Below are 19,686 nucleotides of genomic sequence, written 5' to 3' on the forward strand. Positions count from 1 at the left end.
TTCTCACTTTGTTGATAGAAAACACTGGCCAAATAATACTATTCAAATAATACTGTCACTATTGCTGCTTTTTAGGAACCATTTTGAACCTGATGGGCCCACAAGGGGACCATATTCTCTTCTATCCTTGACTCCTTGTGACATGTATTCTGAACTATCCATTTCCGAACAAGTTGTAAGAACAGAGGCAGGGGCAGCTAGGTGGCGCAGTGGATAGAGCACCGGCCCTGAAGTCAGGAGAACCTGAGTTCAAATTCGGCCTCAGACCAAACACTTGACACTTACTAGATGCGTGACCCTGGGCAAGTCACTTAACCCCAACTGCCTAAAAAAAAAAAAAAAAGAAAGAAAGAACAGAGGCAGTGTCAAGTTTGGTTTTTCTAAGTGCATCCCTTTCAGAAAAATTGAAAGGAAAAACCCTAATAACTCAGAAGGTTTTATTCTTGGTTTACAACACCTTTTACTCAGTGACCTTTAGGTTACAGTTTTTAAGTTTTCTGCGAAGACAGTCTCCTCTATGCTTTCTAGTCTTAGTATTGCTCTGGGTAGTGCCAACAACTGACCAGTGTAAATCACTTTTTTTTCAATCTTATTGAATTCTTAGTATTTTATTTTCCCCCTATTTCATGTAAAATGATTTTTAACATTCGTTTTCGAAACTTGAGTTACAAATCTCTCCCTTCCTTTCTCCCCACTCCCCTCATTGAGAAAGCAAGTAATTCAATATAGGTTATATATGTGTAGTCATGCAAAACATATTACCATATTAGTCATGTTGTGAAAGAAAACATAGACCAAGAAAAAGAATTCTCAAGAAAAATAAAGTAAAAACGAAGTATGCTTCAATCTGTATTCAGACACCATCAGTTCTTTGTCTGGGGATGGATAGTGTTTTTCATCGTAAGTTGTTCAGAGTTGTCTTGCATCCTTGTATTACTGAGGACAGCTAAGTCATTCATGGCTGATCATCTTACAATATTGCTGTTACTTTGCACACAGTACATTTCACTTTGCATCAGCTCATGTAAGTCTTTCCAGGTTTTTCTGAGAGCATCTTGCTCATCATTTCTTAGAGTACAATAGTATTCCATCGCAATCACATAACACAATTTGTTCAACCATTCCCCAATTGATGGACATCCTCCCAATTTCCAACTCCCTGCCACCAGAAAAGAGCTGCTATTAATATTTGGACACATATAGGTCTTTCTCCCCCCCTTTTTTTATCTCTTTTTGGATATAGACCTAGTAGTGGTATTGCTAGGTCAAAGGGTATGCACAGTTCTATAGCCTTTTGGGCATAGTTCCAAATTGCTCTAATGAATGGTTGAATTAGTTCACAACTCCACCAACAGTGCATTAATGTCTCATTTTCCCCACATGCCCTCCAACATTTGTCATTCTCCTTTTTTTGTCCTAGTAGCCAATCTAATAGGTATGAGGTAGTACCTCAGAATTGTTTCAATTTGCATTCCTCCAATCAATAGTGATTTTGAGCATTTTTTCATATGGTTATAGATACCTTTGATTACTTCATCTGAAAACTGTTCATATCTCTTGATCACTAATCAATTGGGAAATGGCTCCTATTTTAATAAATTTGACTCACTTCTCTAAAGAGTTGAGAAATGAGGCGTTTATCAGAAAAACTTTCTTCAAAAATTTTTTCACAGTTACGATCGCTAAATGTATTTCCCTCCATCCTATTCCCCCTCACCATTAATTCTATTTGCTTTCCCCTTTCACCCTGTCCCTCCTCAACAGTGTTTTGCTTCTGACTACTACCTCTCTCAATTTGCCCTCCCTTCTATAACCACTCCCCCTTCTCTTATCCTCTTCTCTTCCTACTTTCCTGTGGAGTAAGATAGATATCTATACTCAATTAAGTGTGTATGTTATTCCCTCTTTGAGTCAATTCTGATGAGAGTTAGGTTTACTCACTCCCCCCTTCACCTCCCCCATCTTCCCCTCTACTATATATTTTCTTGCCTCTTTTATGTGAGATAATTTACCCCATTCTACCCCTCCCTTTCCTTTTCTCCCAGTGCATTCCTCCTTCTTACCCTTAATTTTACTTTTTTAGATATCATCCCTTCATATTCAACTCACACCTGTGCCCTCTCTCTCTCTCTCTCTCTCTGTGTATATATCTATCTATATATCTATATATATAGAGAGAGAGCTAGATAGATATCTCTCTCTCTCTCTCTCTCTCTCTCTCTCTCTCTCTCTCTCTCTCTCTATATATATATATATATATATATATATATACTCCTAACTGCCCTAATAATGAGAAAGTTTTTGAGTTACAAGTATCATCTTCCCATGTAGGTATGTAAACAGTTTAACCTTATTAAGCACCTTATGATTTCCCTTTCCAGTTTACCTTTTTATGCTTCTCTTGAGTCTTGTATTTAAAAGTCAGATTTTATATTCAGCTCTGGTATTTTCATCAAGAATGCTTGAAAGTCCTCTATTTCATTGGATGTCCATTTTTTCCCCGAAGGATTATACTCAATTTTTCTGGGTAGGGGATTCTTGGTTGTAATCCTAACTCTTTTGCCCTCTGAAATATTATATTCCAAGTCCTCTGATCCTTTAATATAGAAGCTGCTAAATCTTTTTTTATTATGACTGTGGCTTCAGAGTGCTTGAATTATTTCTTTCTGTCTGCTTGCAATATTCTCTCCTTGATCTGGGAGCCCTGGAATTTGGCTATAATATTCCTGAGAGTTTTCATTTTGGGGTCTCTTTCAAGAAGTGATCAGTGGATTCTTTGAATTTCTATTTTACCCTCTGGTTCTGGAATATCAGGGCAGTTTTCCTTGATAATTTCTTGAAAGATGATGTCTAGGCCCCCTTTTTTATGATGGATTTCAGGTAGTCCAATAATTTTAAAATTATCTTTCCTGGATCTATTTTCCAGGTCAGTTGCTTTTCCAGTGAGATATTTCATTCTTTTGGTTTTGTTTTATTGTTTCTTGATTTCTTATGAAGTCATTAGCTCCCATTTGCACAATTCTAATTTTTAAGAAATTATTTTCTTCAGTGAGCTTTTCTACCTCTTTTTCCATCTGACCAATTCTACTTTTTAAGGAGTTTTTCTTTCTTTCAATGAATTTTTGTGCTCTTTTTCCATTTGGTCAATTCTGGTTTTCAAGGCAATCTTCTCCTCATTGACTTTTTGTACCTCTTTTACCATTTGGCCTAGTATGTTTTTTAAGGTGTTATTTTCTTCACTGTTTTTTCTATCTCTTTTACCAAACCGTTGGCTCATTTTTCATGATATTCTTGCATTGCTCTCCTTTCTCTTTCTAATTTTTCTTCTCTCTCTCTTACTTTATTTTCTAAATCCTTTTTGAGCTCTTCCATGGCCAATTCATATTTTTCTTAGAGGCTTTGGATGTTGGAACTTTGACTTTGTTATCTTCTTCTGAGTGTGTGTTTTAATCTTTTCATTATAGTAACTTTCTATGGTCAGAATTTTATTCTGTTGTTTGCTCATTTTCCAGTCTATTTCTTGACTTTTAACTCTTTGTTAAAGTGGAACTCTGCTTTGAGGGTGGAGGGCACACTATTCTGAGCTTCAGGGGTTTTGTGCCACTGTTTTCATAGATATTTCTATGGACTTGTAAGTTTTCAGTTCTTCCAAGGTGGTATGATCTAAAGAAAGGTGTGTTTACTACTCTCTTTGGGATTGATTTCAGAGTGGGCAGACACAGTCAATTCTGTCTCTCCTTTAACAAAAATCCATTTAGTCTGATAATAGGCACTCATTTCTTGTTTGGATATTTAGGGAAATAACATCGCTCTTCATTTTATGTGAAATAAATTCAGTTTCCTCTGTTCCAGCAAGTTGTACTTTTATATATATATATTTATTAAGAGCAGAGTTTTATGAGTGGAAGCATAGGGTAGTGGATATAGAACTAAGCGTAGAGCCAGGCAGACTTGGGTTCAAATCCTTTCTGTTGTTACATACTAGCTATGTGATCCAGGGCTGAGTCTTTCAGCGCCCCCAACAACTTCCTAATACTCTTAGGTCGCAGATCAGGTTCCCTGGAAAAGAATGTTCTTATCCCAGAGTTTCCTGTACTAATGAAATCATAGATCTAGTCTCCAATTCTATGGAGAGCAGTGGTCTCAAATTCAAATTGTATGTTTGTTTTAAATTTAGAGTACTCATCCCATTGTACTACTGCTACCTAAATTTTGCTTTGTTTCTCTTCTCAAAAATTTGACAACCTGATTATATATTCCTTAGGAGAAATGGCCAATTAATATACTTGGGGTAGGGAGGGTAGAAGTGGCTTGATGTGGCCCAAATAAGGGTTTGAGATCCTTGGTCTAGAAAACCAAGGAGCATCCTTTGTATTTTCTTGGTCAAAGTAAAACAACAAAAAACAAAAACAAGAATGACAGCCACAAAGTATTTCTCTTAGCTTATGTCAAATTTCATCACATGTTGGGTGTCATAGTAAACCTAGAATGACAGAAATCCCTTTTCAATGGTGAGCCATCCAGCTGTGTTTTCCTGTCTTTCTCTGAAGGGGTCTTCCAAAGCTGTTTCCCCCCACCACACGACTCTTTGCTACTTGCTAGTGGATCTAAGCTCTTCCTTTTGCTCACTGCTTATTTTGACTATCATAGAATCTCCTGATGAGGGATCAATGATAAAGTACTCAAACCCAATAACTGAGCAGGAAGTTGTGCCTCAAAAATAAAACCCTTTGCACAAACATTAATTTTCTTTTTTCCTCAAGTTCCTGAAAGGGGTAGGGGGGAGATCAGAGTCCCCTGATGTGGCAGCAGACTGCATCAGCCAAGGTGGAAATACTAATTAGAAGATTAAAATATGGGACCTAGAATTAAGGATTTCATAGGTCCCTTTTGGTTCAATTCAATTCAGCCAATATTTATTAAGTTTTCACTACAACCAAGATTCTGTGGGGGATACAAAGATGGAAAATGTCAGCCTCTGTCCTCAAGAAGCTAGTCTATGAGAAGAACTCTAGCATTCGGTTTTCTATATTCTCAAGTCACTTTCAGCTCTGTTATTCTAGGTTCTAAAGCCCCTTTCAGATTTAACATTTTGTGCTGAATGGCTCTTTCCTTCTCTGACATCCTATATTCTATGCCCTAAGTCAGTAACTTGAGACCTAGTCTTGGAGTCAGAAGACCTGGATTTGAATCCAGTCTTTTTTTTAACAACATAGATTAGAAACCTAGGAATCAGAGATCCAAAGACCTCTTTTATATTGCTTATGTCTGTTTTCCTTTGTAGTAGTTTTACTTTGTTTTGATAACAAGAACTTGTGAAAGTTGTGGGGCATAAAAAGATATTTGGCTCAGTTGGCCCAAGTTAAGTTTCCTATAAATTTTGTAGCCCCAGGTTGAAGCCACTTCAAAAGAACAAGCATTTATTAAGTACCTACTGTACTCCAGACACTGTGCTGGGAATGCTGAGGAAGTCAAAAACAGTCCCTACTGTCAAGGAACTCACAATTTAATGAGGGAAGCAACATACAAGCAACTATGTCCAAACAAGATACATGTAAGTCTTAGAGGGAAGGTGCTGAAATTAAGGAGGACTAGGAAGGTTTCTTGTAGAAGGTAACACTTTAGCTGGGACTTGAAGGAAGCCAGTGAGACAAAGAGGCAGAGATGAGGAGGGAGAGAAGCCCAGGCATGAAGGATAGGCAGTGAAAATGCACAGAGTTAGGAAATGTTGTGTCTTATTCAAGGAACAGAAAATGTTTGCGAGATACCCTCTGCCTTAGCAATGCTTCTGCATCTGCTCAAAGGCAGGTTGATAATACATTGCCACGGACATTTGCTTTCTACTAAGACTCTGAAACCATCTTGCCATAATGATCAAACTTCTGAAAGCCTGACCGCCCTAAGTCTCTCCTCTGTGAAATCTCTTTGATCTGCTCTCCCCTGTCCCTTCAGATGTTTGTGCCCTCCCTCTTCTCAAATCTCCTTATATTTATGTCTGTTGTTCATGTTATATATCCCAGTAGAATGTAAGCTCCTTGAGGACAGGGACTGTTTTTTGTCGTTGTGTCTCTAGTACCTAGCACAGTGCCTTACACATAGAAAGTACTTTGTAAGTGCTAAATTAAATTAAATTTTGAAATGCAGTGTTGTCATTTCAGCATCAAACGGCTCTTGTGTTTCTGTCTGCATGAAAAGAGCTGGTTTTCATTGTGAGATCTTTCAGTAAATTGTTTCCCTTTCACTTTTTCCACTTGAAAATTTATGTCAAATTAAATGTGTCTGGAAAAAAAAAGTACTATAGACGGTTGCCTAATGGAAGGGTGAGACAGAAAAAGAACTGGGCACTAGAGATCTCTCTTAACTGTCTTACATTGCCAATGAAATTGCTTCATCACACTGTGGGAAAGGGACTATACCAGCATTTTTATTGGACCTATGGGCTTTGGATTTCTGAAAAACAGCAAAGACAAAGCAAGGATCTTGGCTTACCACATACCCACAAATGTTCATGAAGAGCCATAAACACTCTCTTGCCCTTTAGGAATCATAGAATGTCAGAGAAGAAGTAGCCTTAGAACATAGAATGTCGGAGTTAGAAGAGATCTTAGCGCATAGAATGTTAAAGCTATGAGTGTCCTTAGAAAATAGAATGTCAGAGCTGGGAGGGACCTTAGAATGTAGAATCTCAAATAACACAGAATGTTAGACTTGGGAGGGACTTTAGAGTATAGCATGTCAAAGAACTTAGAATGTTAGAGCATCAGAACTGGAAAGGTCCTTAGAAGTCATTTGGCCTAATCCTCTTCATTTTAGCTCTTTTCAGTTGAGCATAAGTCTTACCTTAGCAGAGAAGTTCTGGTGGTTATAAGCATGAGTAGTCTGATAATAAACAGTAGGTTTTCCTTTGGGGTCAAGGGGTAGCTAGACTGCTCCCTCATCAATTTTCACCTCTGTGTAGGGATTAGGCACATCCTCTGATGGGTAATTAACATTCTTGTAAAATCTTCTAAAGAATTTTGGTTACAATTACATAGGATAAGTCTAATGAAGTCACATCCTTAAACCTTCAGTGGGGTTTTTGTTTAATAAATGCGTTCAATTCAACAAATAATTATTGGGCACCTGTTATATGCAAGGTTCTGTGCTAGGTCACGGGCTATAAGGACACTAAAGACAGTCTGACAGATGTACAGCATTTGTATACACTACAGACAGGAGAAAGAATGTCACCTACTCATTTTGAGATCATAAGATTGTAGATACGGAGCTTGGAGGGACCATGGACGTCATTTAGCCTTCCTCCTAATTTTTGTATTTAAAGCAGGAAGGCATCATCGCATCATAGACTTTGAGCTGGAAGGAACCTTAGTGGTCATCTAGTCCAACTTCTCCTTTTTACATGTGAGAAAACTGGGGCTTGGAGGCATTAAGTGACTTCCCCAAGGTCATACAGGTGGGCACATCTGGGAGTCAAACTCAGATCCTTTGACTCCGAAAGTAGGATTCTTTCCATTGTACCACAGATCTTTGAGATCACCTAGTCCAACCCCATCTTTCTGAAAATAAGTAAGCAGCACTCACTAGTTTTTCCATATACATTCCTTAGCACAAGAAATAGTACATGTTGGAGACTCCATACAAAGGGATGCAGTTGCAGAAATAGTTGGAAACACAGATCTCATTATAAGTTGGTCTCATCTATAACACAGACATGCCCCTTGAAGATCTTTTTAAAGGCAGGCACCAATGTTTCAGGGACCAGTGTATTAGGCACTACTTCTCTCCTTGAAATAAATTTCTGATTTACGTGACTTTACCAACAATAATTAGTCCAAACAATATTTGGGCCAAATTGTGGCCCAAATTGTGACAATATCTCTAAACCATGTATTCAAAGATGTGATTAAAATATACTTTTCTGAACCAACCTTTGAAAAGATGTGTATATATTGTAGATTAAAATTACAATAAAAAGTGAGGTACAAATTTGAAAGATATTAAATCAGGAAACACTCCTTTTATTACTTTTTAAAAAATTATCTCTATACTTTTATATTGCCATGGTATTGAAAAATAGGAACTTTGAGCTTGTTTATATTATCTGTGAAAAACAGGAAGGAAATATGCCGAGTCTTAAGAATTTGCATGACTTTAGTGGTTATATCAGTATAAAGAAGGAAACTGGGCCCATTTTTACCATATCTTCATAGAATTCTCAAGAATAATTAAATGTAAGCAGGTCCCCAAATGATTTTCTATTTCTATTGGCATTAATCAAGTATCAGAATGTATCTTTAAGGTACTGATGTTGAGAAACTTAGTGTGAGACTGAACAAATTGCTTCTCTGCCCAGTTTATGAAATGAAGACGTGGGCAAAAGTCCTTTGCAGATTTAGAAGTTTATGATGGCATGAAATCATAGTTCTACAAAGATGGTGCTACCATATTTGACCAGATTCTATAAAGCCATACTCCTGGTCATATCAACACTCCCAAATTTCCATCTTTTGTGAATTACTTTCAAAAGCAACTCTCTTATCTCAGTGATTGTTTTTGTGTTCTATGTATCCAGCAAAACAAAACAAAACAAAACAAAACAGGCAAACATGGTGCTGAGTCTGGGCTTCCAAAATAGCTAGTGATTAAGTTTTGTTTGGGATCTGTAATAGCTTGAGAGAAGGCATGGCATAATAGATAGAGTACTGGCCTTGGAACTAGAAAGACTTAGATTGAGTCTGCCTCTGACATATACTATCTATGGGACCATGGACTAGGTACTTGGGTGTCTCAGTGCCCCCAAACAACTCTAGAAGGCTCAAGTTGCAGAATAGTCACTGATCTGCATTAGTAGAGGTTGTTTCTACCCCAGGAAGTCTCCTACAGTCATTCAGCCAATAAATATTTATTAAGCACCTGCTATGTGCCAGGCACTGTGCTAAGTGCTAGGAATACTAAACCAGTGAAATCCCAGGCCTGGGCAAAACTTCATGGCTTAAAGAGATCCCAATTAAACATACAAAATGCAGCATGAGTTGCAAAAGTAACAGGTCAAAGGTGATTTTTTTTTCTCAAAAATGGTTTTGCAAATCTTTTTCAGAGCTGATAGATACACACCTTAGCTGGATACAAAACATAATATGAAACAGAATGACTGTGATCTTTGATACGAGAATTCAAAGTTGAAGGTAACCAACATTTTCTGCCTTTTTCTCCAGCTGTGTGTTTTCTTAACCTTTTTTTTTCTCCAAAAAGGCCCTCATGCCATGTGTTCCCATGGATTAAAGATACTGTATTATTATTATTTCCCTTTCATCTTCAGGGATGTAGCTTATAGTTAAACACTGTGGTGGGATAAGATATTGGGAAATACATGCTTCTTTAAATGGCACCCTTTGCCATGACCCATTAACTACCATGTCTCAAGAGAACCTGTGCACATGTTTGTTTGCAAATGCAAATCAAACATCTCTTGTCATTGGAAGCTTATGGCTGAGGGCCTGCTTCTATTTGTATGCATTTCACCGGTGTCCTCCATGTTCAGTCAAGAAAATTCCATGGCTATTAGTGGGATTTCTACCTGTGGGAAAAACCTGTAGATGAGTAGGTCCCTCGGCCAGGTACAAAAGGGAAGCTGGGCTTCACTGAAACCAGGGCTGCCCCTAAATGACCTTTGCCATTTTTCTGTTCAGGTGATGCTGTCAGCTCTATTACAATGATTCATTGTGGGGATCTGTTGAGAGTCCTATTTCCATATATATACCCCCTTTGACTCAGAAAACTAGTGTCTCCATGCTAACCTTCATGCAATAAAAGGGCTTTCTCTATGGTATTGTTTTACAAAGCTCTTTACTCAGGAGTTTCTGGGGGTTTTTAATTGGCCAGATGGGGATAGTATTTGCTGGCACACTACCTCTATTATTTGGACACATGCTTGTGAAACCTATGTTTTAGGAGGTTGTAAAATCTCACCCTGAGTTGAAGTTGTCTTCTATTTATTTTGATGTAAAGGCTACTCTTAATTATCTGTGGATTTCACTTACATTTTTTTTCCACTTGGTCAACTGTCTTTGAGCTAATTTTTCATTCTAGGATGGCTTGCTGCTCCCCTTCCCCCATCCCAACTATATACCAGGCTCCTGTGAGCCTCGGTCCATGCCCTGAGCAAATACATCTTCCTTTCAGTATTATTCTGAGCCAAGTACAATTAGGAAGTTCAGACTGCCAGGGAAAAATCATATCATGCATCCCAAAGCCAAATAAGAAAGGCTTTAGGATTAGCCTTACATAAACACGAATAATTTAAAATTGGCTGTATGTTTCAAGCTACCTTTTCTGTAGTGAAAAGAAAACTGGATTGGGAGTCTGAAGACCTGGGTACCAAATCTCACTCCACTTCTTACTGCTTGTGTGACTTGAAGCAAATTCTTTTCCGTTTCTGGGCCTCAGTTCTTTCATCTGAAAAATGATGGGATGGGATAAGCTGATCTCTAAAATTTCTTACAGCTCTCTATCCCATAATCCTAGGATGATGTCTCTTACTCAGAACTTCCCAGGACATATTTCATAAGAACTTTTCATCGTTGTGCACTTGAAAGCTCCTCCTGAATGGAAGCCCCTGTATAAAAGTGATTAAGAACTAACCTTTCCTTCCATAGTGCCTGAAATGACATGCAAGTCACATTCAATTTAATTCAATTCAATTCAGCCAGCATTTACTAAGCACTTACTGTGTGTTGGGCACCGTGCTGGTTGGGTTAAGTAAGTCAATAAGAATTGATTAAATAAGGAGCAGCTAGATGGTGCAGTGGATAGAGCACTGGCCCTGGAGCCAGGAGGACTTGAGTTCAAATCCAGTCTCAGATACTTACCAGCTGTGTGACCCTGGGCAAGTCACTTAACCCTGATTGCCTCCCAAAAAAATTAAAAAAGAATTTATTAAATACTTACTATGTGCTGGCACTGTGCTTAGCATTGGGGTTATGAATAAAGGCAGAAACAGTCCTTGCCCTCTAGGAGTTTACATTCCAGTGATGGAGATTTCATACACACACCCACCCACACACACACACACACACACACACACATAGAGTAGATGAGAGATAATCTCTCAAAACTCATAGCTGGAAGAACTGAGTTAAATGCTAGGTAAGTGGGATTTGAACTGAGTCTTGAAGGAAGTCAAGGAAACTAAGAGGCAGAGATGAGAAAACAGAGCATTCTAGGCATTGACAACAGCCAGTTCAAAGGTGTGGAGATGGGAGATGGAGTGTCATGTTGGAAGAATAGCAAATAGGCCAGTGTAGTTGGCTTAGACAAAAGAAATGCGCCTTGCCCTCAAGGAGCTTACAGTCTGTTGGGGGTGGGAGGAAGGAAACAACACGTGCACAGATAAGTAAATACAAAATTAATGCAAGGTGATTTCAGGGGGAATCAGGAAGCCTGCCTTTAAGCTGAGCCTTGAAGGAAGCTGGAGATTCTAAGAAGCAGGGGTGAAGAGAGGAGAGTATTTCCATACATGATAGAAAGCCCTTACAAAGGTACTGGGGTGAAAGAGAGAGTGTGGTGCATGGGGAGCTTCAAGTAGGCTACTTTGACTGGAAGGTAGAGTGTGTCAAGGTGATTAATGTGGAATTGGTCTAGAGAGATAGGTTGGAGGCAGATTGTGAAGGACTTCAGTGCCAAGCAGAGGTATTTTGACTAAGGGGAATCTAGAGGCCTAGGGAGTCCATGAAGTTTCTCAAACAGGGGAATGGCCTGGTCAGGACTGTGTTTTTCCAAGAGCTGGAAAATACTTAAAGATAAATAGAAAGTCACCTTAGGGAGGTGAAGGAGGTGGGGGACAGCTAGTGAATTCCTCATCCCCTAGGGGTCTTCAAAGAGAGGGTAGATGTCCCCTTGTCAGGGATGTTAGAAAAAGCCTTTCTATTCATGAGTCTGGATAGCCTATGAGGTCCCTTCCAGATCTGAGCTTCCCCACCCCTGTGTGAGAAAGTAAATACACAGAAATCTGGAGGCCTGGCTCCAGCCTGTTTTGCCACCAAAGCCCCATGAATACTTCTCTCATACCTATCCTGGTGCTGAAATGCTTGAATAATGTTTTCTAGAGGTAGTGGGGTTGGCATAGTGTTTTTCTTCACCCAGCGGTCCTGTAGCCCCCTATCTCAAGACCAGTGTTACCATGAGGATGGTAAGTTTCCTGGCAGTATTTAGTTACCAAGTATGTTGATCTTATCTGATTGGAATTTTTTGTCATATATTCTATTGATCCAATTATAGGTCACCCCTGAATGAAGGCCCCACCCCTGAAATAAAATCTCTTTAAAAGAAAAAAATAAAAGAAAGAGATATATATACTGAAAAAAACACCCACAATAGTCACATTTATTTTTTTTTAAGCAGACATATCTGATAGAAACATTTTTTCCCTAAAAGAAAATAATCTTTGGTCTTTTGCAAAGGTTAAGACACCATCCTAGTTAGGGGGAAACCTAGCGAGGAAAGTGGGGAGGTACGGGTAAGTAAGTCTGAGTCATTTCCATTTGTCCTCTGACCCCCTTTCTCCACCCCACTCCTAGGTCAAACTCTCACTCAGCTGCCAGGCTTGCAAACTCCCACTCCCTGGGCTCCACCTAGATCAGTTTCCCTCTTGTTCCCACTTCTTTATGCAGTAACATTCAGCTCCTGGCTGCCACCACTGAACAGTAAACCCAATACACCAGACATGGGAACTCTTGGGAATCTCCCACCATCTTCACCTCTGTAAGGGTCCTTTCCAGTGTTAGGGATGTTGGGGCCAAGGGACTAGAGAATGATCAGATATCTTGGTAGGAAAATGGTACAGGAATTGTGCTCAGAGCATGAGCCTAATAGTCATGCTTAGGTTTTACATAAGACTTGGAGAGAGCAAGGGAAAAAATGACATTTCTTCAGATCAATACGGTAATGTTTCAGATGGTCACCATGGTTTAGGGCTATTATTTTAGAGTGTTATTTAATGTGAAATAAAAAAAGAACCTTCTAAAGATACCAACTGTTTCTCAGGTGATCCAGATAACCCTTTTCTTTGTTCCCCCAGAGCTAGGCAGAGGAAAGATTCGGGTACCTTTAACCCTGGTTGAGGGTGGTTCTGCCTACAGATTGTTGATCTGACTCTAAGCCGGATTAAGATGACAGGAAGGACAGTTTTTGGTGACTAAAAGGCTGGTAATTGCTTTCCTAGGAACAAAGGGCAGTCCCCAGATACCTTCATTCTTAGCCAAAACACCATTTCTTTATTTTGAGATTTTAACTCAATGCATTGGGAAATCAAGATTCCCAGTGTTTCCCTGGGGGTAAGAAGAGAGGCCCTTGTCCTATCAGGAAACCCTTCTTATTTAGGTTCCTTCCTCCCACTTTGCTGCCTCTTACTCATACTCCTGTCTCTGACAGTTAAGGAGTGATGAGTCACCCAACGGGGGCCTGGTCAGGGGACCAAGTTTAACCCAAGGAACTTTCACTTTGCCTCACTCGCCTCCTCTGCTCAAAGCTCGTCTGGCTAAAACTCTGCAGGCTGCTCACCTAGTCTAGGCCCTTATTTGTTGTCCTGCTGGATTATTTTAAAAGTGTGCTAGCAGGTTCTGTTGACACTCTCCCCTTCTTTGCACTCTCCCCTTCTTACCACTGGCAGAATGATCTTTCTTATGTATAGATCTGCTTATATCCTTCCCTTGATCAAAACCCTTCGATTGTTCCCTGAATGGCTAACAAATAAAGTTGTCTCTAGCCTGACATTCAAGACCCTCAACAATTTAATATTAGCCTATCATTCCAAACATTTCATACTACCTTCTCTGTGCTTTAATACCTTAGTTAGATGGGAAATTCATTTAAATGCTCACTTACTACATCCCAGGCACTCTACTAAACACTTTGAATACAAATATAAGCAAAAATAAAGATAGTCCTTGCTCTTAATGGGGTAGGACAACGTATAAAATGGAGCAGAAAAGACTGGCTTGAACACTTCCTCAAGAGGAGGTTCCGAGGAGGGAACTCATTAATTAGAGGAGGAGCCAGCCTCTTCTTGGTGAGAAGGCTGCTGAGGAATGGTGGAGTCCAGCGAGTTGGGAGACCTGGACCTTTCTCTCTTCCCTGACATGTCCTGAATCTTCCTTCTTTGAGCCTCTGCTCACAATATCCCCCTCTTACTAGAAAGTCTTTCCCACCCACTCCTAACTATTTGTGGAACCCAGTCTTCAAAGGCCAAATTAAGTGCCCATTCACTTCCTCCATGCAGCCTTCCCAGCTCATTCAAGTTGATAATGACTTTCCATCTATCTTGCCCCACCCCTGCCTCAGATGTTACACAGACCACTAGTGTTTATTCTGTGTTATTTTGTAATAGTTATTTTTATATATGTCATAGCTTCCCACTGGATAAGGAGCTTCATGAGGGCAGGATTTAGGTCTTATATCTCTATTCTCTTCAACACCTAACCCAGTGCTCTGCACGTTGTAAGCAAGCACTAACTAAATCGTTGTGCAATTCAGATTAATTGAACTGGATCCCAAGGTGAGTTCTGTATTCTTCACTATTAACTAATTTCCTATCCTTACTGGGCTAATTCCATTCTTTTTGTAATGAGTTCATTTTAGCTCTTTAACAAGGAAGAATAATAGTTGAGAGGCAGCATGGTGTCACAGAAAACAATCTTGAATTTGGCGTCAGAAAAACTGGGTGGAAATCCAAGCTTTCTTACCTGTGTGACCTAGGCCAAATTCCTCCCCTTCCCTTGGCCTTGGTTACTTCCTCTGTAAATGAGGAGGTAGGACTTTCACCTTTAAGTCTTATAAGTAAATTAGAAAAACTGCTCATCATTGGTCATGTTCTCAGGGCATCACGTCCAGGAAGCCCTGGGTATACACCTATTCCTTTTTCTGGGTGTGCTTAGCCTTAGTCTTTGTACCTAAGGGCTCCCATCTTCTTTGATCCTTCTCCAAAATTAGTTCATCCTCAGGGGCTTGCAAAATTTGCTTGAGAAAATGATACCATGTGCTGGGCCCAGAATGGACAGCTCTTCCAAGCAAGCCCAAGTTTCTGACTCAGCCATGAAAGTCTGAAGTTCCCATGCCCCTTAATTTGAAAAAGGAGAACTAAAAATGCAATAAAATGAAGTAAGAGGCAGATGTCCAGGAGGGTGAATTCCAAAGAGGAACAAAACTTCCCTTCTCTCGCCCTTTGGGAAGGATGTGCTGGTAAATGTATAACATTGGCTCCCTGGAAAAATATGTACACATGATGCATTTTTAAAAGTTTAATCTTCATTATTAACACTTTTGCCATCACTTTCTTTAGTCTAGCTACTCTAAAAATCAATAAATTAAGCCCTGATTTGTAGCGTTTGCCAGTTTTCAAGGTATAAATGCTCACACTGAAAATTAAAAATTGGCTCTCTTGAGCAGGGTTGAGATGATTCTAGCTCATCCCTAGTACAGGTTGGCTATGGACTTATGAGGAGAAATAAAATACACATGAGTTGATAAGAACACAGAGTTATAGATCAGGACATTTCTGAAACATGTTCATCAATCCATCAATAAGCATTTATTAAGCATCTACTATGAGCAAAAAAATTCATAAATTTCCCTCTTCTTTTTTTTTCTTTAAAGAGATTGATCATAAGATCATAGAATTTAAGACTTAGAGGGCATCTAGTTCCATGCCTTCATTTTACAGAGAAAAAAATTAAGACCTGGAGAGAGAGAATGACTTAGTTATACAAGTACTTAGTAACAGAGTTAAGACTTGAACTCAGGTTCTCAAACTTGATGTCCAGTGTCTTAGTCACACTTAGCCTCAGTTCAATGAGCAGTTATTTCTTTTTTAAAAAAACTTTTATTTATTGATTTATCTATTTATGACATTGATTTTTTTTAAATTTTAAGTTCCAAATTCTCTCCCTCTCCCCACCCATTGAGAAGTCAAGCAATATGTTATCAAATATACACATGAAGTCATGCAAAACATCTTTCTATGTTAGCCATGTTACCAAAAAAAGGCAAGAAAAATAAAATAAAAAATATGCTTCAATCTGTACTCAGAGTTCATCAGTTCTCTCTCTGGAGGTACAGAGCATTTTTCATTATGGGTCCTTTGGAATTGTCTTGGATCATTGTCTTAATCAGAGTAGTGCAGTCTTTCAGAGTTAATCATCCTTACAATATTGCTGTTACTATGTACAATACTGTCCTGGTTCTGAACAAGTTGTTATTTTTTTTCAGTGCCTACTTTGAGCAGAACTCTCTGGCTTCACCAGATCACCCCCAAACTTCCATTACACTAGGGCTGGATAGGAAATTGCTATAGCAAAAAGTGTGTTCTAAGTGTATGTTCTTTCCAGGCAGTCACAAAACATATGTCCTGCTTTGAACACATTGGGGAATATAAACTCTAAAGGGGAGACAGTTCAGTTTAGCTGAAAAAAGTAGACTTAAGAGTGTAGGACAGACCCATGTTCAAATCCTGGCTCTGACACTTATTGGCTCTGGGACCCAGGGAAAGTCACTTCAGTTTCCTTATCTGTAGAGTGGAGCTAATAATTCTGAGGAATAGTTGTAAGGAAAGTGCTTTAAAACCCTTAAAGCACTACAGAAAAGGGAGTTATTAGAACTATAACATAAAGAATTTTTAAATCTACTTTAAGCAGTTTTGCTACATTTATTATTGTGATGACCCTTCTTACATTGTGGTCATATGCCTATATTCAAGCTGGGGGGGGATTTTTTTTTTTCAAAAAGTATGCACAAATTAGAGGAATAAAGCCTGGTTCTCATCCAGAGCTGTATACTTTCTTCTCTGTCTTTCTGACCACCAGCAAAATCACTCCCATAAAAGTCAAATCCAAAAAACCCTTATAGAAAACAACACCATTGTAATACTAACCCTAATTCTGTTTCAAATGAGATAACATATGTAAAGTGCTTTGCAAACCTTAAAATGCTATATAAATGCTAGTTTTTATTATTATCTTCCAGCTGAGGAAATGGAGGTTGAGAGAGGCTAAGTGACTTGTCCACAGCAACACAGCTCAGGAATATCAGGGCCATGTCAGTTTTTCTGACTCTTTGGTCCAGGCTTCTTTCTACAGCCTCAAGGCTACTTCTCTATATTAAAAATGATCTTACTGAGGCTCTTTACCAGGTGGGCAAACCAACCCTAGAGCCCCAAGGAGTCCAAAACAGTGCTGTAGAAAAGGACCAAGATGGCCTAGGAACAAGAACACTAATTTAGTAATCACTAGTTTCTATTTTCAGTCCTGATGTGGCATTAGTAATCCTTAAATTTTACCTGCTTCATATATTGTGGGTAGGAATATATAGAAAAATAGATAAAATCCCTCGTAATTAGAGCTGTCCCAAAGTAGAAAGGACTACCTCTAGAGGTCATGAGTTTTCCAAAGCTCAGAAAGCTTTTTTCACACAATGGACACTCACGAAATAGCTGTTAATTCAACAAAGCTAAGTATGACAAAAAGCCTTCTATTTCAAGTCAAAGTATCTGGATTCAAATCTTAGCTCTGTTACTGCAAGCACAGGCTAGCTGCCCACGTTTTCAGAGGTGCTGAATATAGGATTCTTGTTCTGGTAGGAACTAGATTAGGTGATTTTTGAGGTTCTTTTCACCTCTTTGGGGAGGATCATCAGAAATTAGGTGCTGGAATGTTAAATGTTACAGATATTTGCTGATACTTGTTTTGGGCCATAGGGAATGATGGGTACTGTGCTCTGTTCATTCTCCAAGCAGCCCCTAATCTTCTTGCAGAAATATTTTGCTTTTCCAAGTTAAATTTTTTTTTCCAGTAAATGAAAATCCACCTCTTCCCCTCCCCTTCCTCCTCTCCATTGAGAAAAAAAGAAAACCAAAACCCCTCTTACAAGCTGATATAATTAAAGCAAAACAAATTCCAACCTATTGTAGCAATGTTGATCCTTAGCTGAGAGGATCCAGAGAAGAGGAGCCAAAGGGAAAAAAAAGAAGCCCAGTACAGTTTGGCTTAGTGGAAAGAGCATTGTATGTGAGGTCAGAGGAACTGGGTTTAAATTCTTGCTTTGTGCTTCAATCATGTGTCACCCTAGACACGCCGTTTTTTCTCCTCTGGGCCTCTGTTTCCTCACTTGTTAAATGAGGGGCCGGATCAGATGACTTCTACGGTTCCATTCAGCTCTAAGTTTTAAAGCATTCCCCTTGTGAGATGTTTAAGGGGCAAAAGCAGGGCCTGTCCCAAATCCCCATTCCACTCCAAGGATGTTTGGTGTTTCCTGGATCAGGGGCTATCTCCAGGCTATGATGTAGTCATTTGGATCCTAGCAGCGCCTGCTGGCCAAGCATGTTAGGCCAAGCAGAGGTTTCCAAAAGTTCATATTCACATAAGGAGCTGGACTGAATCTCCCACATTCATTCAACAAATAGTTGTGGAGCAAGCTCTAGGTATAAAATTCTGTGCTAGAGGCGGAGGGGAAAGAACAAAGATAATTAAGCTAGGATTCCTGTCCTCAAGGAGCTCCCGGCTAACCGGGCATGGGATGGACGCATATCCACTACAATGTAAATTAGGCCCTAAGTGCATGTAGTTGTACAAATCGAGTACTGCAGAAGCATGAGTCATGTAATTCTCTGCTGATGTAAAGCATCTGGGCTGGCAGGCAAAATGCCTCCTCTTAAGTTATGATACACTGGGCTTCAGTTTTTGACCCTGGGGCTGCACTTGCAGTAACCTAGTCAGAACTGGCCTCAGTATAGTAACAATAGCATGGCAGGAGTCAGTAGTGCTGCAAATGTCATTTACTGCTTAGAAGACAGCAGTGAGTGGTTTGGGTCCTTTGTTCTGCTTGTTAGTTTGGTACATACAAATACTACTGATTTTTCACATTCCTTGTATCTAGCCTACAGCCTGGCAGATAGTGAATGCTTTCTAAGTTATACCCTTGTTTATAATGATAAATTTTATGAATTTGCTGATTGATTGGTTCCTCTTTACACCTAATGATTTCAAGAAGCATATTCTCCTCAACCTTGGCAACAAGAGGGGTCAGGACTATAGACCTAAGGTTGAAGAAAGAGAAATCTCCCAGAGTAAAGTCACATGATTAGAATTTGCCACTAGATTTATGTTAAACATCTGCATTGCAGCTTAGAGTTGTTGCAAATATTTGAATTCAGGGTGGCATTTCAAAATTAATTAAGAGGTTGCTTCTCAGACTCTTCTCTCAACCAACCAACCAACAAAAACAACAACAAAATCCAAAAGGACTCAAGCTTCCTTCAATCAATAAGCATTTCTTAAATGCCTACTATCTGTCAGGCACTGTGCTAAGCACTGGGGATATAAAGACAAAAATAAAACAAACCCTGACTTGAAGGAACTTAACATTTTGATCAAATGCTTTCTCCTGTGATCATAGAATCTGGAGTGAGAAGCAGCCTTAGAAATTATCTGCTACAACCTCATCATTTTTCTAATTAGGAAGCTGAGGCTCAGAAGGGAAAGAGATCATAACCCAAGATCATACAGCTTTTGTTGTTACGCAATCGTATCTGACTCTTTGTGGCCCCATTTGGGTTTTTCTTGGCAAAGATACTGGAGTAGTTCGCCATTTCCTTCTCCAGCTCATTTTACAGATGAGGAAACTGAGGCAAAGAGGGTTAAA

At 39.3% G+C, this 19,686-nt stretch overlaps 1 protein-coding gene across 9 annotated transcripts in view; it reads left to right on the forward strand.

Moving 5' to 3' along the window:
• Positions 1 to 19,686, forward strand: part of NFATC2 (nuclear factor of activated T cells 2) — a 204,458-nt gene that overhangs the window by 162,754 nt on the left and 22,018 nt on the right. For 2 of the 9 annotated variants that reach the window (XM_027850814.1, XM_027850823.1), the window contains exon 10: positions 9,098 to 9,185. The exons of the other annotated variants lie outside the window; for them this stretch is intronic. In XM_027850814.1, coding sequence (XP_027706615.1) covers positions 9,098 to 9,141 — 44 coding nt within the window. In that variant the 3' untranslated portion in view covers positions 9,142 to 9,185. The remainder of the gene's footprint in view (positions 1 to 9,097; positions 9,186 to 19,686) is intronic. 9 annotated transcript variants of the gene reach the window in all.

This window comes from Vombatus ursinus, unplaced genomic scaffold (genome assembly GCF_900497805.2).
Source record: "Vombatus ursinus unplaced genomic scaffold, bare-nosed wombat genome assembly UNPS02000580.1, whole genome shotgun sequence".
NCBI lineage: Eukaryota > Metazoa > Chordata > Mammalia > Diprotodontia > Vombatidae > Vombatus > Vombatus ursinus.